The 16,422-nt window shown below is 41.6% G+C and overlaps 1 protein-coding gene across 9 annotated transcripts in view; it reads right to left on the minus strand.

The window, feature by feature from the left end:
• ASAP1 (ArfGAP with SH3 domain, ankyrin repeat and PH domain 1) overlaps positions 1-16,422 on the minus strand; it is a 395,575-nt gene that overhangs the window by 58,044 nt on the left and 321,109 nt on the right. For all 9 annotated transcript variants that reach the window (XM_055287244.2, XM_055287246.2, XM_055287247.2 and 6 more), the window contains 8 exons: positions 16,088-16,221; positions 14,150-14,241; positions 8,653-8,839; positions 8,331-8,416; positions 7,058-7,173; positions 6,855-6,922; positions 5,807-5,914; positions 2,256-2,484 (listed from right to left, as the gene is read on the minus strand). In XM_055287244.2, the coding sequence (XP_055143219.1) occupies positions 2,256-2,484; positions 5,807-5,914; positions 6,855-6,922; positions 7,058-7,173; positions 8,331-8,416; positions 8,653-8,839; positions 14,150-14,241; positions 16,088-16,221 (1,020 nt within the window). The remainder of the gene's footprint in view (positions 1-2,255; positions 2,485-5,806; positions 5,915-6,854; positions 6,923-7,057; positions 7,174-8,330; positions 8,417-8,652; positions 8,840-14,149; positions 14,242-16,087; positions 16,222-16,422) is intronic.

The raw sequence follows: 16,422 nt of genomic DNA on the forward strand, positions 1-16,422 counted from the left end.
CTCCCTATGTCTCACTAGCAGACAGGCCAAATCTCTGAATTTGATGTCCTGCTGTGAACAGCCATGAAGAACACTCTTGGTTTTTGTAGGGAGGATTTCTATTTTCAATTATGGGCTTTTTTTGGGGGAAGTGGGGAAAGTACTCTATCCTTAGATGACCACGGTTGCTGTGGCCAAGTCTCAAACACTTGTTTCAGCAGCTGGAACACTAAATAAATTTAGTCTTTGTCTTCTGGGTCTTTGATAAAGAGCTAGTTAGAATTTATTCAAGGCATGAGAGATATGCTTGGCACAAAGTCAGACAGTATATATTATGAGTTTCTGTGTCCCCCTTGAGATAAAATTACAGAAGGGGGTGGAGGGAAGTGAGGGGGTCTCTTGACCCCCAGGACTCTGGTGTCATTTTCTCCTATAAACCATTTTCAGGACTCTCAGTGACCTAGAGGCTCTCTGAGCAGGCACAGCCTGTGCCTGTCTAGACAGGTCCCCACTGCTATGTTGGTAACCACACTCAGGAGATGTGAAATCTTTCAGTCACTTTTTCCATTATTGTATTTTGTCTGGAGGCTTCTCACAGTCCTCTGTAGGGTGCAGAAAGAGAATCTCTGCTGTACGTCAGACTGCTACCCTGACGGGGAATGCCATTACCCACAGGGAAGCAGCAACACAGCATTCTTACACTATATACCTGCAGCTTGATATGTGAGTGATTTATAAACATACATTTTAGTACAATGTATGGAATGGTAAGAAAACACTGGTGGGTTAGACCTTTGGCTTACATGCACTATTACTGTGTGGCCACTGGTTATCTTTGAGGATAGCTGTTCATACCAAAGCATTATTTTAACTTTTCTCTATTACTTTATGATCTATGAGGCCATTTGGGGTCTCTCTAAGAACACAGCTCCCATTTATAACACTATTTCAATAGAGAATAAGCTCTGAAAAAACACTGTTTTGAATAAAGCTCACATTTCCCAGAAAATAGCCCTAGTGTGATTCAAATAGGCATGGCATTGTGTAGCAAGAAGCCATGAAACCTGTGGGAGCACGAGCTGAGCACACAGGGAGAACCCTGCATTTGGATTCACTGGCAAAGACCAAACTTGAAGCTACAGCTCTGGGTACCTCTCAATTATCCCTACTGGCTGGGGCAACACTTTAATGTTAGCCTGAGGCACCAGCCCTGTGAGACATTTGACAACTCACAGCACAACAACCCTCCTATGAGTGGGATTCCTCGTCTGGGCACATTGGCTCAAGCCTGTAATCCCAGCACCTTGGGGAGTCAAGGCAGGAGGATCAGTTGAGTACAGGAATTCAAGACCAGCCTGGGCAACATAGCAAGACCTCATCTCTACCAAAAAAAAAAAAAAAAAAAAAAAAAACCAAAACCTTGGCATGGTGCCACACACCTGTGGTTCCAGCTACTTGGAAGGCTGAGGTGGGAAGATCAGGATCACTTGAGCCCCTGGAGATGGAGGCGACTGAGCAAGACCTGTCTCAAGGGAAAAAAAAAATTCCTCTCCATGTACTGTCTCTGGAAAAATGATCCTCATTAGAGAGTACAAGAGAATGGGCTTTGGTCACACAGAACCTGGGTTAGAATCCCAGGCTGAGAGCTACAGGCCAATTACTCAGTATCTCTGAACAAATCCCCTAATCTACATGATGCCAGTAACTGCATAATAGTACCTACCTCATTTTGAGACGATCACAAAAGAAGTACTAGGCGTAGAGCCTCTCATAAGGCAAGTGCTCCATAACTATTGACTACCACCAGTATTACTAGCGTCTTCAAAAGAGTGGTATTTTAATGTAGAGAAAAGTAACCTTCCAGAAAGCTGAAACTCCACTCCACATTATAAAAAGTACAGGTTCTGGAGCCACGTGGACCTCAGATTGCATCTCAACTTTACCTCTTACCAGTGGTGTGACCTTGGGCAGGTCAGTGTATCTCACTGAGCCTTGGTTTCCTCTTCTGTAAAATGGGCACAAAAGCACATACTTCACAGGATTGTTGTAAGGTTAACACAAATAATGCACAAAGAGTGCCCACAGCACTGTCTGTCCTGCTTTTGGTACCTGGCAAATGGCATGGTCCCTATTTCAAGCTGCTCCTTACAACACGATCCACGCCACTCAAATGTACCTTGCAATTCTTACCTCAAAGCTGGCTAGACTATCACCTCTGAGGATGGAGTCAAAAGCCCTTCGAGGATGGAGTCACAAGCCCTTCTCAAAGCCCATACCTTTCCCGGCGTTTCTAGGAGGCAGAGGGGGAGCCTCTGTGGTTGGTGATGTGGGCGAGTCTGTGCTTGTGGAAACGAAGATCTGGTTGGTGAAGGCTCCGTAGGAGAGCCGCTGTTTGTCCCTCGGAGTGCTGAATCCTGGCAGTGCCAGCTTGTCCTGGGGGGAGATGCTGGAGGAGTGGCAGAAGCTCTGAGGTCTGGGTGAGCGCTCTTTCTTGATAGGGCTTGGCTGCCAGATGAAATAAGAAGGTGACATAATAATCAAGGACCACCCTTCATGTGTACAGAGGGCCTCCGCAGGGCGGGCTCAGGTGGGAATCTGGGTTCCTGTGGCTCTCTGAGCTTTATGAGGTCAGCCACAATGAACCTCACGGTGCTGACACAGTACAAGGGAAGGATCTAGATACCACACTTTCATATCGTTCACCACGATGAATACACTAGTGAAACACTGGTTAGGATCAGCAGCAGTGTCAGAAGCACAGTAAGGTCACAGGTAGATTTAACCTTTAATAAGCAAATATCTGCAGAATGCAGGACTTTTTCAGCAACATCTGAATAGTATTTCCACCTATTTCTCATTTGCTACATTAAGTTTTCTTCCCCGCTCAACCCTTTAACGTTGAAGTTCTCATTCTTTGCCTCTTTTCTCATTTTATATCCCCCTGCAAAGTAAACGGATTCACACCCATTGCCCCATATACAATAATGATTTACAGATCTGTAAATCCAACTCCAAAGACTTGTGTTCCAAACCAATGGCCCATGAGGTGTCTCTGGTATTTGCGCTTGTGGTGATGGCATTAGGATCCACTCAACTGCCCAAGTTAGAAACCTCAGTGTCACCTGGAGTCCCTGGTTCCTGCATTCACCTTGGAAATATCCCTCGAAGCCACTCCTAGCGCAGGTGCTCACCAGCTCCCACTGCAGCTCTAGCCTCCGGAATGGCCCCTTCTCCAGTTTCCTTCCTCCAGTCCATTTTCCACACTGCAGCCAGAGCTGGTGGGAAACCTTGCTCTTTAGACAATAAACCTCTGTGGGCTTCTGACTGCTTGCACAAAGACCCAAAGGCCAAACCTGCCCACAAAGCCGTCCTGATCTGGTTTGCCTGACTCTATAAGGCAGCTGCCTGCCTCTCCCCACCCAGCCAGGTGAATGCATCTCACACACAGTGCTTCTCTCCATTCCTCAGACATCCAGGCTCTACCATGACTCCTTCCCTTGGCACATGGTGTTCTGGAATGATGCATTCCACCCCACTTCTTTCCCTGGCAAGCTTCTACCTATCCTTAGAAACCTGCCTCCAATGTCCTTGAGAAGGTAGACCAAGGCAGCTGCTTGGTCCTCTGAATACCTCTCAGGAATTTTTCCAAACTCTTATAACGATTATCACATTGTATTATAATTTATTTCCTCTTAAAGTTGCTAAGGCCTTGAGGACCTCTTTGGCCATTCCTTACATCCTGCCTGTGACAGAGGAAATGTCCAATACATAGGCAATCAATTAATGCATGAATGAACTTTTAGAGGTAGTTAACTGCCTATAAGGAAAACTCAGTGAGAACTGGGTTTAATCCTCCAAACTGTCTTTTACTAGCTGGGAGACTTTAGACAAGTTGCTAAATTCTCTTTGTAAGTTTTCTCTTCTGTAAAATGGGGATAACAACATCCCTTATGTACTTTTTTTTTTTTTTTTCTCTGAGACAGGGTCTCACTCAGACACCCACACCCAGGCTGGAGCGCAATGGCACGATCTTGGCTCACCACAGCCTTGAGTTCTTGGGCTCAGGTGATTCTCCCACCTCTGCCTCCTGAGCAGCTGGGACCACAGGTGTGCACCACCACGGCCAGCTAATTTTTGTATTTTTCGTAGAGAGAGGGTTTCACCATGTTGCCCAGGCTGGTCTCAAGCTTCTGGGCTCAAGCAATCCACCCGTCTCACCCTCCCAAAGTGCTGGGATTACAGGTGTGAGCCACAGCACTCAGTTGTGGACTTTCAATAAAGATGACCTGAGATAACATAAGTGCTTAAATCTGTCTAATCCATATTTAATGAACATCATTCCTTAACGACGGGCATACATTCTGAGAAATGTGTCAGGTGATTTCGTTCTTGTGTGAACATCATAGAGTATACTTACACAAACCTAGATGGGAGAGCCTACTACACACCTAGGCTATATGGTATAGCCTATTGCTCCCAGGCTACAAACCTGTCAGCATGTTACTATACTAAACATTGTTAACAACTGTAACACAATGGTAATGACTTGTGTATCTAAACATAGAAGAGGTAAAATAAAAATATGTTATATAAGATTAAAAAATGGTACATCTATGTAGGACACTTTCTATAAATGGAGCTTGAAGGACTGGAAGCTGTTCTGGGTGTGAGTGAAGGGCTAGGACATTATTGTACATTTTTATACAACTCAGTGCAATAGGTTGGTTTATATCAGCATCCCCACAACCATCTGAGGAATGTGTTGCACTACGGTATTATGACATCTATGGCATCACTAGGTGATGGCTATTTTTCAGCTCCATTTTAATCTTACATGGATCCCCATTGTGTATGCAGTGTGTTGTGGACTGAAACGTTATTATACGGTGCATGATTATGTTCAATAAATAACAACTGTTATTTACTTACTAATTACTTGTTTTGAAGGTTAATTTTATTTGTTTACTTTTTTTTTTTTTTTTTTTTTTTAAAGATATAGGGTCTTGCTCTGTCATTCAGGCCAGAGTGCAGTAGTATGATCGTAGCTCACTGCAGCCTCAAACTCCTGGGCTCAAGCAATCCTCCTGCTTCAGCTCGTCAAGTAGCACCACCACGTTTTACTGATTGATCCATTTACTTTGTAGAGACAGGGTCTCACCATTTTGCTTAGGTTGGTCTCGAATTCCTGGTCTCAAGCGATAGTTCTGCCTTGGCCTCCCAAAGCGCTGGGATTATAGGCATGTGCCACCATGCCCAGCTTCATGGTTAATTTTATGTGTCAACAGGCTACAGTGTCCTGGTGTTTGGTCAAACACTAGTCTGGATGTTGCTGTAAAGGAATTTTTTAGATGCAATTACCATTTAAATGAGTAGATTTCCAGTCAAGGGAACTACCCTTCATGATGTGAGTGTGCCTCACCTAATCAGCCAAAGAAGGCCTTAAAAAGACTGAGGTCCCCCAAAGGGGAAGGAATGCTGCCTCCAGACTGTCTTTAGCCTGAAGACTGCAACATTAGCTCCTGCTGGGATTTCCACCCTGCTGGCCTGCACTGTGCATTTTGAACTTGACAGCCCCTTCAATCACGTGAGCCAATTCCTTAAAAAAAATTTCTCTGTATCTCTCCCTATCCTGTTGGCTCTGTTTCTCTAGAGAACCTTAATATAGCTGTTAAATGGTGCCCAATAAGGACTGAACAACATAAATGGCCCTGATATATCGGATCATAAAACCACAATCAATCAATCTCACCAAAAATGGATCTTGTCTACACGGAGTAGAAAAGCTGGGGTAGTTGTTGAGGAATTCGAGGACATAATTTACACTCACTTTGTCATCCAGATCATCATCGCTCTCATCTATCTCCTCCTGTCGAAGATTCCACTCATATTCTACGTGGACGTGTGGATTGAACTTTCCAGATTTAGCCTGGGAAAGCTGGAAGAACAGCAAATATGCACCATTTTAATTTAAATGCTGAAACATCCCAATATTATACAAACACTGAGCAAATCCCACCTTATTCCTAGTTTTCAATGAATCATCTGTAGGTGTACTATAGGCAACACTCTGATTAGACAAGCTGCATTGCTATGTGACAGGCTCAAGAAGAAATGCAAACAATTGCAGGCAGAGCCTTCTTTATTTTGATGACTTGTCTCCAAAATTAAAAGCTTTCTTCTTATTAAATGGGCCTCAAACTTGCAAATTCCTGGCTGAAAGGCAAAACGAGTCTTTGAAGTTTAAGAGGTAGGCTTTTAAGGTCCCAGTCCAATCTGTGGCCCCATTTTCTCATTCATAAAATGGGAGCAGGGATAACTGTCTCAAAGGATTCTTTTAAGAATAAAAAGGCCCAACTGGTGGGCCTGGAACCTGGCACTTAGCGGAAACTCAAGAGAATCACACTAATGTGAAGGCCCTGATTTGCTAAGCAAGAACTAGTGGGGTCAAAAACGGTGCGTGTGCACAGGAAGGGGAGGGGCTGGGAGAACAGTATGTTAACATTTTGAAGACCACTACGCTCTGAGCTTTACTTGCCCAATTTTTGGAGCAGCTTCTCAAATAATTCTTTACTGTTAAGCTGCAGAGAAAGTCTAATGGTCTGGGAAATAAAAAGCATGACCTCAATCCACAAGTCGATCTGGTAATAATACTTGTGTAATGCCTTTCACCTCCTTTAACTGCATTCCAAAAACATGTGGATGACAAATTTATCATTTTACCACTTTTTCTAATGTAGCACATTGCTCATCTGATTTTCTTTAGCCAGTGTTAAAAAAAATGAATCTGCATTTTAAATATTCAATTCTAGCTTCTCAGAATGACACTTTTAAGGCAGCCAATGTCTAATAAATCTCCTACGTCCATTTTTGCTTACCAGATCTTCACACTGGGTAGCTTTTAGTCTTTTTGCTATGTCTAGGGCAGTTTCTCCAGCCTGGTTAACTGAAATAGGGAAAAAATTAATTTGTATAATTATCTAGCGAACACCTTAAGAAGGCAAGGAACAATAATCAAATTACAATGTACCATGCAACACACGCTTACTACAGTCATGAAGACACTGGGACACACCCTTACCTATATCCACAGTGGGCTTGCTCCTGAGCAAAAGCTTCAAACACTCAGGTTTACTGTACAAACTACAGTAGTGTAGAACTGTATTTCCCAGGGCCGTCTGCTTATCCAGGTTCCCACTGAAAAATTAGATGATTATTAGAAAAAAAATGACTTACTTTATAACTTAAAACTATAGATTAGCCACTTATTTTTGTGCTGACAACTGAGTCAAATTTGAGACCTAATTATTAAAATAGAGACAATTATGATGTTTCTAACCTAGATTTATAAGCAATACAGTGATAACAGGCAGCATTTATTTAGAGTGCCAGGTCCTATGGGACAGACACTGTTTCTTAACGTTTACATGTATTAGTTCACTGAATCTTTACAACTATCTGATGGGGTAAGTACTAATAATAACCTCTTTTACAGATAAAAAACCCTGAAGCGCAGAGAGGCTGAAGTGGTTGCTTTCAAGATTTTCAAGATAGGGATGGTGAGGCAGGGATATTTGAACACAGGTAATCTATCTCTGGAGCCAATGCTTTGAGCCACTATGCTATATTGTCTCTGAGGAAGAAACGTGGACTTTTATACAATTTGGCTTGTGTCTATGTACCATTTTTCCTGTATGGGTTCAAATCCCCTCACTATTTTGCTCTTCTTCTTTAGATGAGCTCTAGTTCCTCCTCATCATCTGTTGCTTACAGAACAGATAAAGAATCCAGCAAGTCCAAACTTCCTATGTTCACTCTTATACTTCCATCAGTATATCCCAAACTTGAATGAGCTATTGATCCAGCCACACACATTGCTGCTATCTTATATTAAATTTAGGAACAATGAAAACTCACAAATCTGGTTGACCTGTGCTGTTAAATCTTCTCTCTTTTAACCTCTCCTAACGGTTAGGAAATGTGTCTAATCTGTGCAGCAGATTTTTGGATACAGACATAATTTTACATTTATAAAGGCCAAGAGATGGCAAACTACAGCCTGTAGGCCATATCTGGTTCACTGTCTGTTTTTATAAATAAAATAATAAAGTTTTATTGGAATATAGCCACACTTGCTTGTTTACACATTGTCTTTGGCTGCTTTCACACTACCATGGCAGAAGTGAATAGCTCTGACAGAGAGACTTCATGCCTGCAAAGCCAAAAATAATTTTTATATCTAGTGCGATACAGAAAAAGCTTGCCAATTCCCGATCTAGGTCACTGATAGGACTGGTTTGTGTTAATTTATAAGGAATATTCAGGCAATTCAATAGAGAAAACAAAAATGATACCAGTTTTGTACAAGGAAGTCAACCAAATGGAGAGATGTCTGGTCTGCAGTTCGGACGGCAAGGTGAAGGGCTGTCTCCCCAAGCTCCTAAAAAGGGAAGGAAAAGTATTAAGTAAGTTGATAATATGCTCTGCCAAGGGAGGCTTCATATATATCAGTTGCCCCCAAGTAAGGAACACACCTTTTCACTCTCATATTCTCTTGATTTAGACATGGCCACCAATGTAGAAGAATCTCATTATATGGTATAATGTTAAAATAAGTCACCTTTTAAACTGATTTTCCGCATTACTTTTTATCCTATGATTTTGGTGAGGCCTTACCTGCCCAGGTTCCAGCAGTGGTTCCATTAGCTCTACCCCCTCTGCATAGACTTGAATTAGTGCAAGTAAATCCCTGGATTTGATGGCCTCAAGCAATTCATTTAGTTTAGCTGATGAAGTTGAACAGGTCTTCCTTGAAAACCTATGATCTACATACTTTGCAGTGATATATTCTTTTCGTACAGTCCTAAAACAGAATAAAGAATTTTTATTTTCCAAGTGCTAAGAAAGGTTTACATTTTTCTGACAAACATTTCTCTTTGAGAAGTTATTTTAATTAAGATACCTTCTTTTCACCATTCAAATAAACCAGGTTTTAGACCAAATTACTCCAACAGAGACAGAATAAAGAAAATAATATATGTTTACTAATATATACAAGTAATAGATATAGTTACAAAGTAAACGGGCACATAAATCACAGATTTCTTTTTCACCTTGACCAACAGCATGAGAAATCAACTATTTATAAATACTTCAAACTCTGATATATAAGCATATGAAGAAATTAAAAAATTTAAGAAGTTAAACACATTCTGAAAGACCAGTTAGAAGTTTTCAGAGCTTTACAGAAAAGATTTTAGTCGTCTGATATAACTCCCCATTTTTTATTTTATTTTGTAAAATTTTTAAAAGGATGGGGTCTTGCTATGTTGCCCAGGCTGGTCTTGAACTCCTGAGCTCAAGCAATTCTCCTCCCTTGGCCTCCCAAAGTGTTGGGATTACAGGTGTGAGCCACTGTACCCGGCCATAACTCTATTTTATAGGTGAGGAAACTAAGGCTCAGAAAGGCTGTCACTGAAGCAACTCCCCCAGGCCAGGCACTGAGCTCCAAAGGGGTGAAGATGAGCTGTCTTTCCCGCACAGGTTCAGCATGGGAGCAGGAGACCATATGGATAACATGCCCAAAGTCTGAAAGGGTGTGGTACTTTTTCCTTCTCTTGAGGAATCACCTTCTTTACTTCAGTTCAAGTGTTTCTAGTGGGACTGAGCTCACCTCCCAGCCACAGAGGTAAGTATATGACCTAAGTGGCCCAATGGTCGCCTTGGCCACCTATGGGGAAAGACTAAAATGGAAGTCAGCTCAGAGGAAAGGAGAGGTAAGAGTCAGGGAAAGAGAGCTAGGCTAGGGTCCATGTGATACTGTCTGACAGCCTGGATCCAGCTGTATCTGAATCCACCCCTTGAATTTCCCAGTTACATGAGCTAATTAATAAAGACAGTAAATGAACTTTGGATTAAATCTTAGTTCTACAGCATCCCAGCCGTGTGACCACAGGAAACTGCTTAATCGTCATGAGCTTCAGTTTTTTTTTTAAATCTGAAAATGGGTATAAGACATTGGTATATTTTGAATTAAAGGATGTACAGTGCCTAAGAAGTGTTTTCTTCCTTCTGAGAGGGCTCTAACACAAAGGACATAAACTTTCTTGCTGAAAAATATGCATTCCACCTGTGGAAGCTGCTACTGTTTCCAACACCCCACAGTCAGGCAACACAGTTTAACATTGTGCTGGTACCTTTTTCTTTCATTCTGGGTTGGCCATAAAAACAGTTGAGCTGGTCTTTTCTCAACCCTGTGCAGCTGAGAAAAGACCAACTGATTCTACTAAGTAACCAAAATCTTATGGTCATGGGTGTCCTTTATGCTTAGGTCAAAGTCCTTTTAAGGATGGCAAGAGCCTGATGAATTCGAGGACTTCCAGTAACCAAAAGAATGGCCCAAGCCTGGCTTCTGAGGCCTCTGCTGCATGTGTCTTATATAAAGCGTGAAAGGCAGCTACTGTGTTGATGGATGGAGCAGCAGACTTAAAAATTAAATGGCTCGATTCAAGTCTGAGACCACGTGCTAACTATGTGACCCTGGGTAAATCAAGTTCTCACTGAATCTCAGTTTCCTTACCTGTAAAATATTAGTAATCATAGCTGCCTTCCCAGGAAGCAAGATTACGGGTAAAGAACAAAGAGGGATGCACATGTTAGGGGTTCATTTGAAAGCTTCCTTCCCATTACTATCCGGGAGGCCAGAACTAGGCTTAAAGATGCAAAGTTGCCGGGAGGTAGATCTTAGATTACTGTTTCCATGCATTCATCTGCGTTTCAGGAATGTCTGCAGGTGGCTTCCTATCACTGGAAATATCACGCACATGCCACACAATTATTTGGAAGAAATGATGCAGAGGGTGCTCAGGTATCACATGATCACCTTGAAAATCACCTCTACCCTTAGTCTAATTCTGTGGCCATAGGAAGTATCTGGCCTCTTACTAGACACAATGCCTTCAACTTTTTATGGGCACTCAGCCCATGGTCCCCTGGCAATTTAACGTTTTCTGACACTGGAGTAATAGGGAGAGTGGAAAATAGATTTGTCTGGAAATCTGGACACTAGAATTCTAGTCCTATGCTGATAAAGACAACTTTTCTCCTCTGTCCCCTTAAACCCAGTCCTCTCTTTATCTGCTCCGTTTTTGTTAATGCTACTATCTATTTACCTAGATGTAAAACCTTGGGTGTCATCTTGACAGAGTCTTAAACATCTCATATTAAAACTGATTAGCAAATCCTGTTGGCTCTCCCTTCAAAATATATTGGGAAGTCAACCACATTTCATTATCTTCATTGCTACCACCTTTGTCCAGTTTACCTTCAGCGCTCAGTGGATCTATTTTAACAGCTTCTCTGTCTGTTTCCATAGGCACCCAGGCCCCGCCACACTCCCCGCAAGTCTGTCCTTCACACATCAGCTACGGCGGGGTTTCTCAACCTCAGCCCTACTGACATTTGGGGCTGGGTAAATTCTTTTCTCTTGACAACTGTCCTATGCATTGTAGGATGTTTAACACCATCCCTGACATCTACCCACTGGGTGCCAGTAGTACCTGTCCAAGTCATGACAACTGAATATCTCCAGACATTGCCAAGTATCCTCTGGGGGCAAAGTCACCCTTGGTTGAGAACCAATATCATATGATCAGTTTAAGAGGCTGGGTGCAGTGGCTCATGCCTGTAATCCCAGCACATTGGGAGGCTGAGGTGGGCGAATCACCTGAGGTCGGGAGTTTGAGACCAGCCTGATCAACATGGAGAAACTCCTTCTCTACTAAAAATACAAAAAACTAGTCGGGCATAGTGGCGCATGCCTGTAATCCCAGCTACTCAGGAGGCTGCGACAGGACAATCGCTTGAACCTGGGAGGTGGAGGTTGCAGTGAGCCAAGACTGCATCACTGCACTCCAGCCTAGGCAATGAGAGTGAAATTCCATCTCCAAAACAAAAAAAAAAAGAACATATGATCAATTTAGAAAATAACTCAGATCATGCCACTCCTGTTTAAAACCTCTCAGTCACATTTACAATCAAATCCCCAGGCAGTCCATGACCTACATGATCTGGCTCCATCTCCATCTTGCCCAGCATTCCCCTGCATCTCCCTCTTGCTCAGTTCTCTCCCGCCACATCTTCCTTCATGACATAGCTCAAATATGCCTTACTGCCCCTTGGGGCACCCACAATGACTGTTCCAGCTGCCTGGCTGCTTCCCCCGGGGAGGGGGCCTTCATGCCCCTCAATTCTGCACTTTCCCCACCTTTAACTTGAAAAAAATACCCCCTCCCCATTCCCCACACATTTCAACACCTCCTCTTGTTGTAATTTCTTCATAACACCTAATACAATGTGTAATTGTATTACTGACTTTTTAATTCCCTGTGTTTTTGTCTCCTCAGAATGTAAGCAGGACAGAAACTCTGTCTTGTTTGCTACTGTATCTTCAGCACCTACAAGAATGCATGAATTAGGGAAGCTGCCTCATAAGGATTTGATCAACAACTAAATGAGTGATCAAACTGCATGTTACAAGAGGTTCACTTTATGCCTCTGGGTCACTGGCCAAACAAGGAAGTAATAATAGTAGTAGTAGTAAATACTTATACAGCACTTACTATAGACCAATAATAAGAATAAGATACTTATACAGCACTAACTATAGACCAAATACTGCTCCAAGCACTTTTTATTCAAGCACCTTAATTGTTGCCACAACCCTATGAGGTAGACATATGTTCTGGATGAGGAAACTAAGGCACAGACAATAAAAGTCACTTGTCCAAGTTCACATAGTTTAGGAAGTGGTAGAGCTATGATATGAATTCCAGCAGTCTGGCTTCAAAATCTATGACCTTAACCACTACATTAGAGATACTGGAGAATCAGACATTTTGAAGGCGAAAGTCTTACAGAGGCCAAATGACTAGATGAGGCACAAAGCTGACCAGGTGGCGCTGATGCTGCTTCCCACATGAGAAACAGGACATAAAAATCCATGTTGTTATGACAGTCATCTGGCAGCCGTGCCTTCAAGGTTTGGGTCATGCAAACATTTAAAAAATGCTGGTGTGGGCAAGACTGCACTGTGTATGTGCTTGAGCACTTGCTGTTATCAAGCTGGTAAAGTAAAACTTAGGTCTTATTTGTTCATGGTAGTTTTACGATCAAATTAACTTTTGAAAAGCCTTTTCAGTGTAATTTGTGCTTTTTTTTTTTTCATCTGCATAGTGTTCTGTTGTGTGGCTCTACCATAGAGTATTTCATCAGATGTCTACAGATGGATACTTGTTTTGTTCCTGATCTTTTTGTATTACAGAATAGGAATAAATTCCCAGGAGTGGGACTGCCGAGTCAAAGGGTAAGTACATTTATAATTTTGGTAAATATGGTTAATTTGTTTTTCATAGTGTACCATTTTGTACTCCCACTGGCAATATTATGAGACAGAATGTCAGTTTCCCCACAGTCTTGCTGAGTGGGTTTTTAGGCATTTGGATTTTTGCCAGGCTAACAGGAATCTTCCATTGTCTCTGAATGTCTCTTACTCATCACAATATGCCATGTTTTTGAGAGAACTGCCCCAATGACAATCTGTGCTTTACAGAGCAGGTGCTCAGCTGCAACTACCTAGGGGAAGATGAGGGTGAAAAGAATCTGTGCATCCTGGAAATACATTTCTAAATATTTTTCTTTGTTCTGCTTTCCCCTGACAATGGGGTTTGCTCTGGAAAACAAACAAACAAACAAACAAACAAACACTGTAAAAAACTAAAGACTTTTTTTTTTTTTTTTAGATGGAGTCTCGCACTGTTGCCCAGGCTGGAGTGCACGGGTGCGATCTTGGCTCACTGCAAGCTCCGCCTCCTGGGTTCATGCCATTCTCCTGCCTCAGCCTCCCAAGTAGCTGGGACTACAAGTGCCTGCCACCACGCCCGGCTAATTTTTTAAAAATTTTTAATAGAGACAGGTTTCACCGTGTTAGCCAGGATGGTCTTGATCTCCTGACCTCGTGATCCGTTTGCCTCGGCTCCCCAAAGTGCTAGGATTACAGGCGTGAGCCACTGTGCCCAGCCAAAAAAAAAAAAAAAAAACTAAGAAGTTTTTTGGGAGGGTAGAAAAACAATTATAGAATGGTTAAAAAAAAGTTCAATATATCAGAAATACTTACATATCACTTGAAGGGGTGGGTTTTGGTGAGGGGCTGGGTAAATTTGCTTCCATAATATCATTAAAACTATTGTTTCCTACATTCTTGGCCAGCTGTAACAGAAAAAACAAACAAACCACAATATAGCAAACTCTTTGCTACTAGTTAAAAGTCTCCTATTATTTGCTTTTGAGATTTATGAATATGTATTTTCCCTCATTTGACTTATAATACAAACCACCGTCCATCTGGTCAACAAATATTTACTGAGCATCTACTATGTGCCAAGCACCAAACTAAGTGCTGGAAATGCAGAGATGGGTAAACTATGTTCCCTTTCCATAGGTGCTCATAGTCTAGGGGCCACTGACAAGGAAATCAATCATGTCTACAAATATGTGATATATGCTAGAACAGAATCTGGTCCTACATACATACAAACTATCTGAGATTACAGAGAGCAGGCTCCATATGTGAGTCAAGGTTAAACTTTTAATGAACAGCAATAGCTTTTCAACCACCATCACGTTTCCTTTTTATATTGAACAAATTTACTCCCAGGACAGAAAAGGACATAGGATTACTTTATATTTGGGTACAGATTAAGATGCTGCAGGCAGCAGAGGACCCAGGAAGCATTTTGCTTCTGGGTTCAAGAGCATTCTAAGAAAATTTGTTCTGAAGGGCCTCTAATCATTTTATGTAATTTTGGGATGCAAAGTTTAAAAAACATACATGCAACCACGTCTTTGAGGGAAAAAATCTTGGGTTTATTGCATGGCAAATGTTTAGGATTTGGACTTTCCTCTTTCTTGTTGTCAAACTGGATTTCATTAATACAGGTCAAGGAGATGAGGGACATCATTTCTGCACTAAAGAAGAATGTGTTACAGGTATTAGGTCTGTGTCTTTTCTCTGTAATCCTGAAGTGAATCAGGGAGCCGCGTATCAGCATGGTAACTTCCTCCTTTCTAAATTAGAAGGAATGTCTTGTATTGTGCATAGAACACAAGGCAGATCACGATTGCTTAGTGAATGCTCAGATGGCCAGGACTGCTGGTTGGATCACTAACTGCCCTTTTTGGTTAAGGCTAATGATAAGCTAGACTTTCAGCTTTTTTTTGAGCCCAGGTTCATTCAGGTTCTGCTCAAGGGTGAGCTTCCTGTCTGAGAAGTCATACTTTAAAAATTTCACTCTTAGTACAAAGACTCTCTCACAGTGCACCAGGTGTTAAAATTATGCAAAACAGGGCATTTGTCCAGTAGGCATCCTACTTGGGGGATGCCAAGTAGGCTTCCCTTCTGTATTTTGGTATATCTCGGGGAGCAATTTGGACCTGATGACAACTCCAAATCTGGGTGACTCAGGATGGGAAGGGCAGAGGTTAAAGGAAAACAAGTTTAAGTGTACATAACCCCTTTTTTGGATTAAGAAGCTAAGCACCACAACTTCACACAATTTCTTCCCTTACTACCTAAAGAAGTTATGGGTTCAAGAGTAGCTGGTTTTATGACAACAGTTAAGCCACTCGTAATTCATGTGTACTTTTACAAACTTAGAAATAATAAAAATAAAATTGAGATAAACTCTTTAGTCATTATTTACAACAGAAGACATGAGGTAATGTGAACATTTGAGTTTAACTGCTATTTCTGCGAGTTATATGAAAACTAATTCATAAAGAAAAATGTAGTTTTGAAGAAGACCATCCCAAAACAAAAGAGCCAATTTCACTGAGCTACTTATAGACATGTATGATTCATCCTTTCTTCAAACAGGAAATAGAAAGTCAACATTACACACCACAAAAGTTACATTTTAAACATCTATGCAAACTCACAAAATTCAGGAATTATAATTCTTTGTACTCAGCAGACATACAAAAAAAATCCAAAACAATATATTAAAGTTACTCGTGACAATAATATCATTCTTCCCAAGTACAGGTCACTACTTACCAAGAGTTCAGAAGTTCCTAATTTGTCTAGTTCCAAAGACTGAATGCGAGAAATATGAACCCCCATTTCCCTATGGATGCCAGAACATTCTATACAGGTCAAAATACCCAAGTTAGTTGAAAGCCAGGTGGGTTCTGTGGAAAGAATTTTGAAGACAATGAAACAAAGAAGACATCTGATTTTAGTGTGCCAACTACAGAGGAAGCTAAAACAATAGTAGTACAAATTGTTAAGAACTATGAAGGAAAGACTTAAATGGAAGAAATGGACTCCTGAGGTTTAGCCTAGGGGCTACCATAAAAGTTTCCCTTTGAAACTGAATTGAAAACAAAATT

The sequence above is a fragment of the Symphalangus syndactylus genome, chromosome 7, assembly GCF_028878055.3.
Source record: "Symphalangus syndactylus isolate Jambi chromosome 7, NHGRI_mSymSyn1-v2.1_pri, whole genome shotgun sequence".
NCBI lineage: Eukaryota > Metazoa > Chordata > Mammalia > Primates > Hylobatidae > Symphalangus > Symphalangus syndactylus.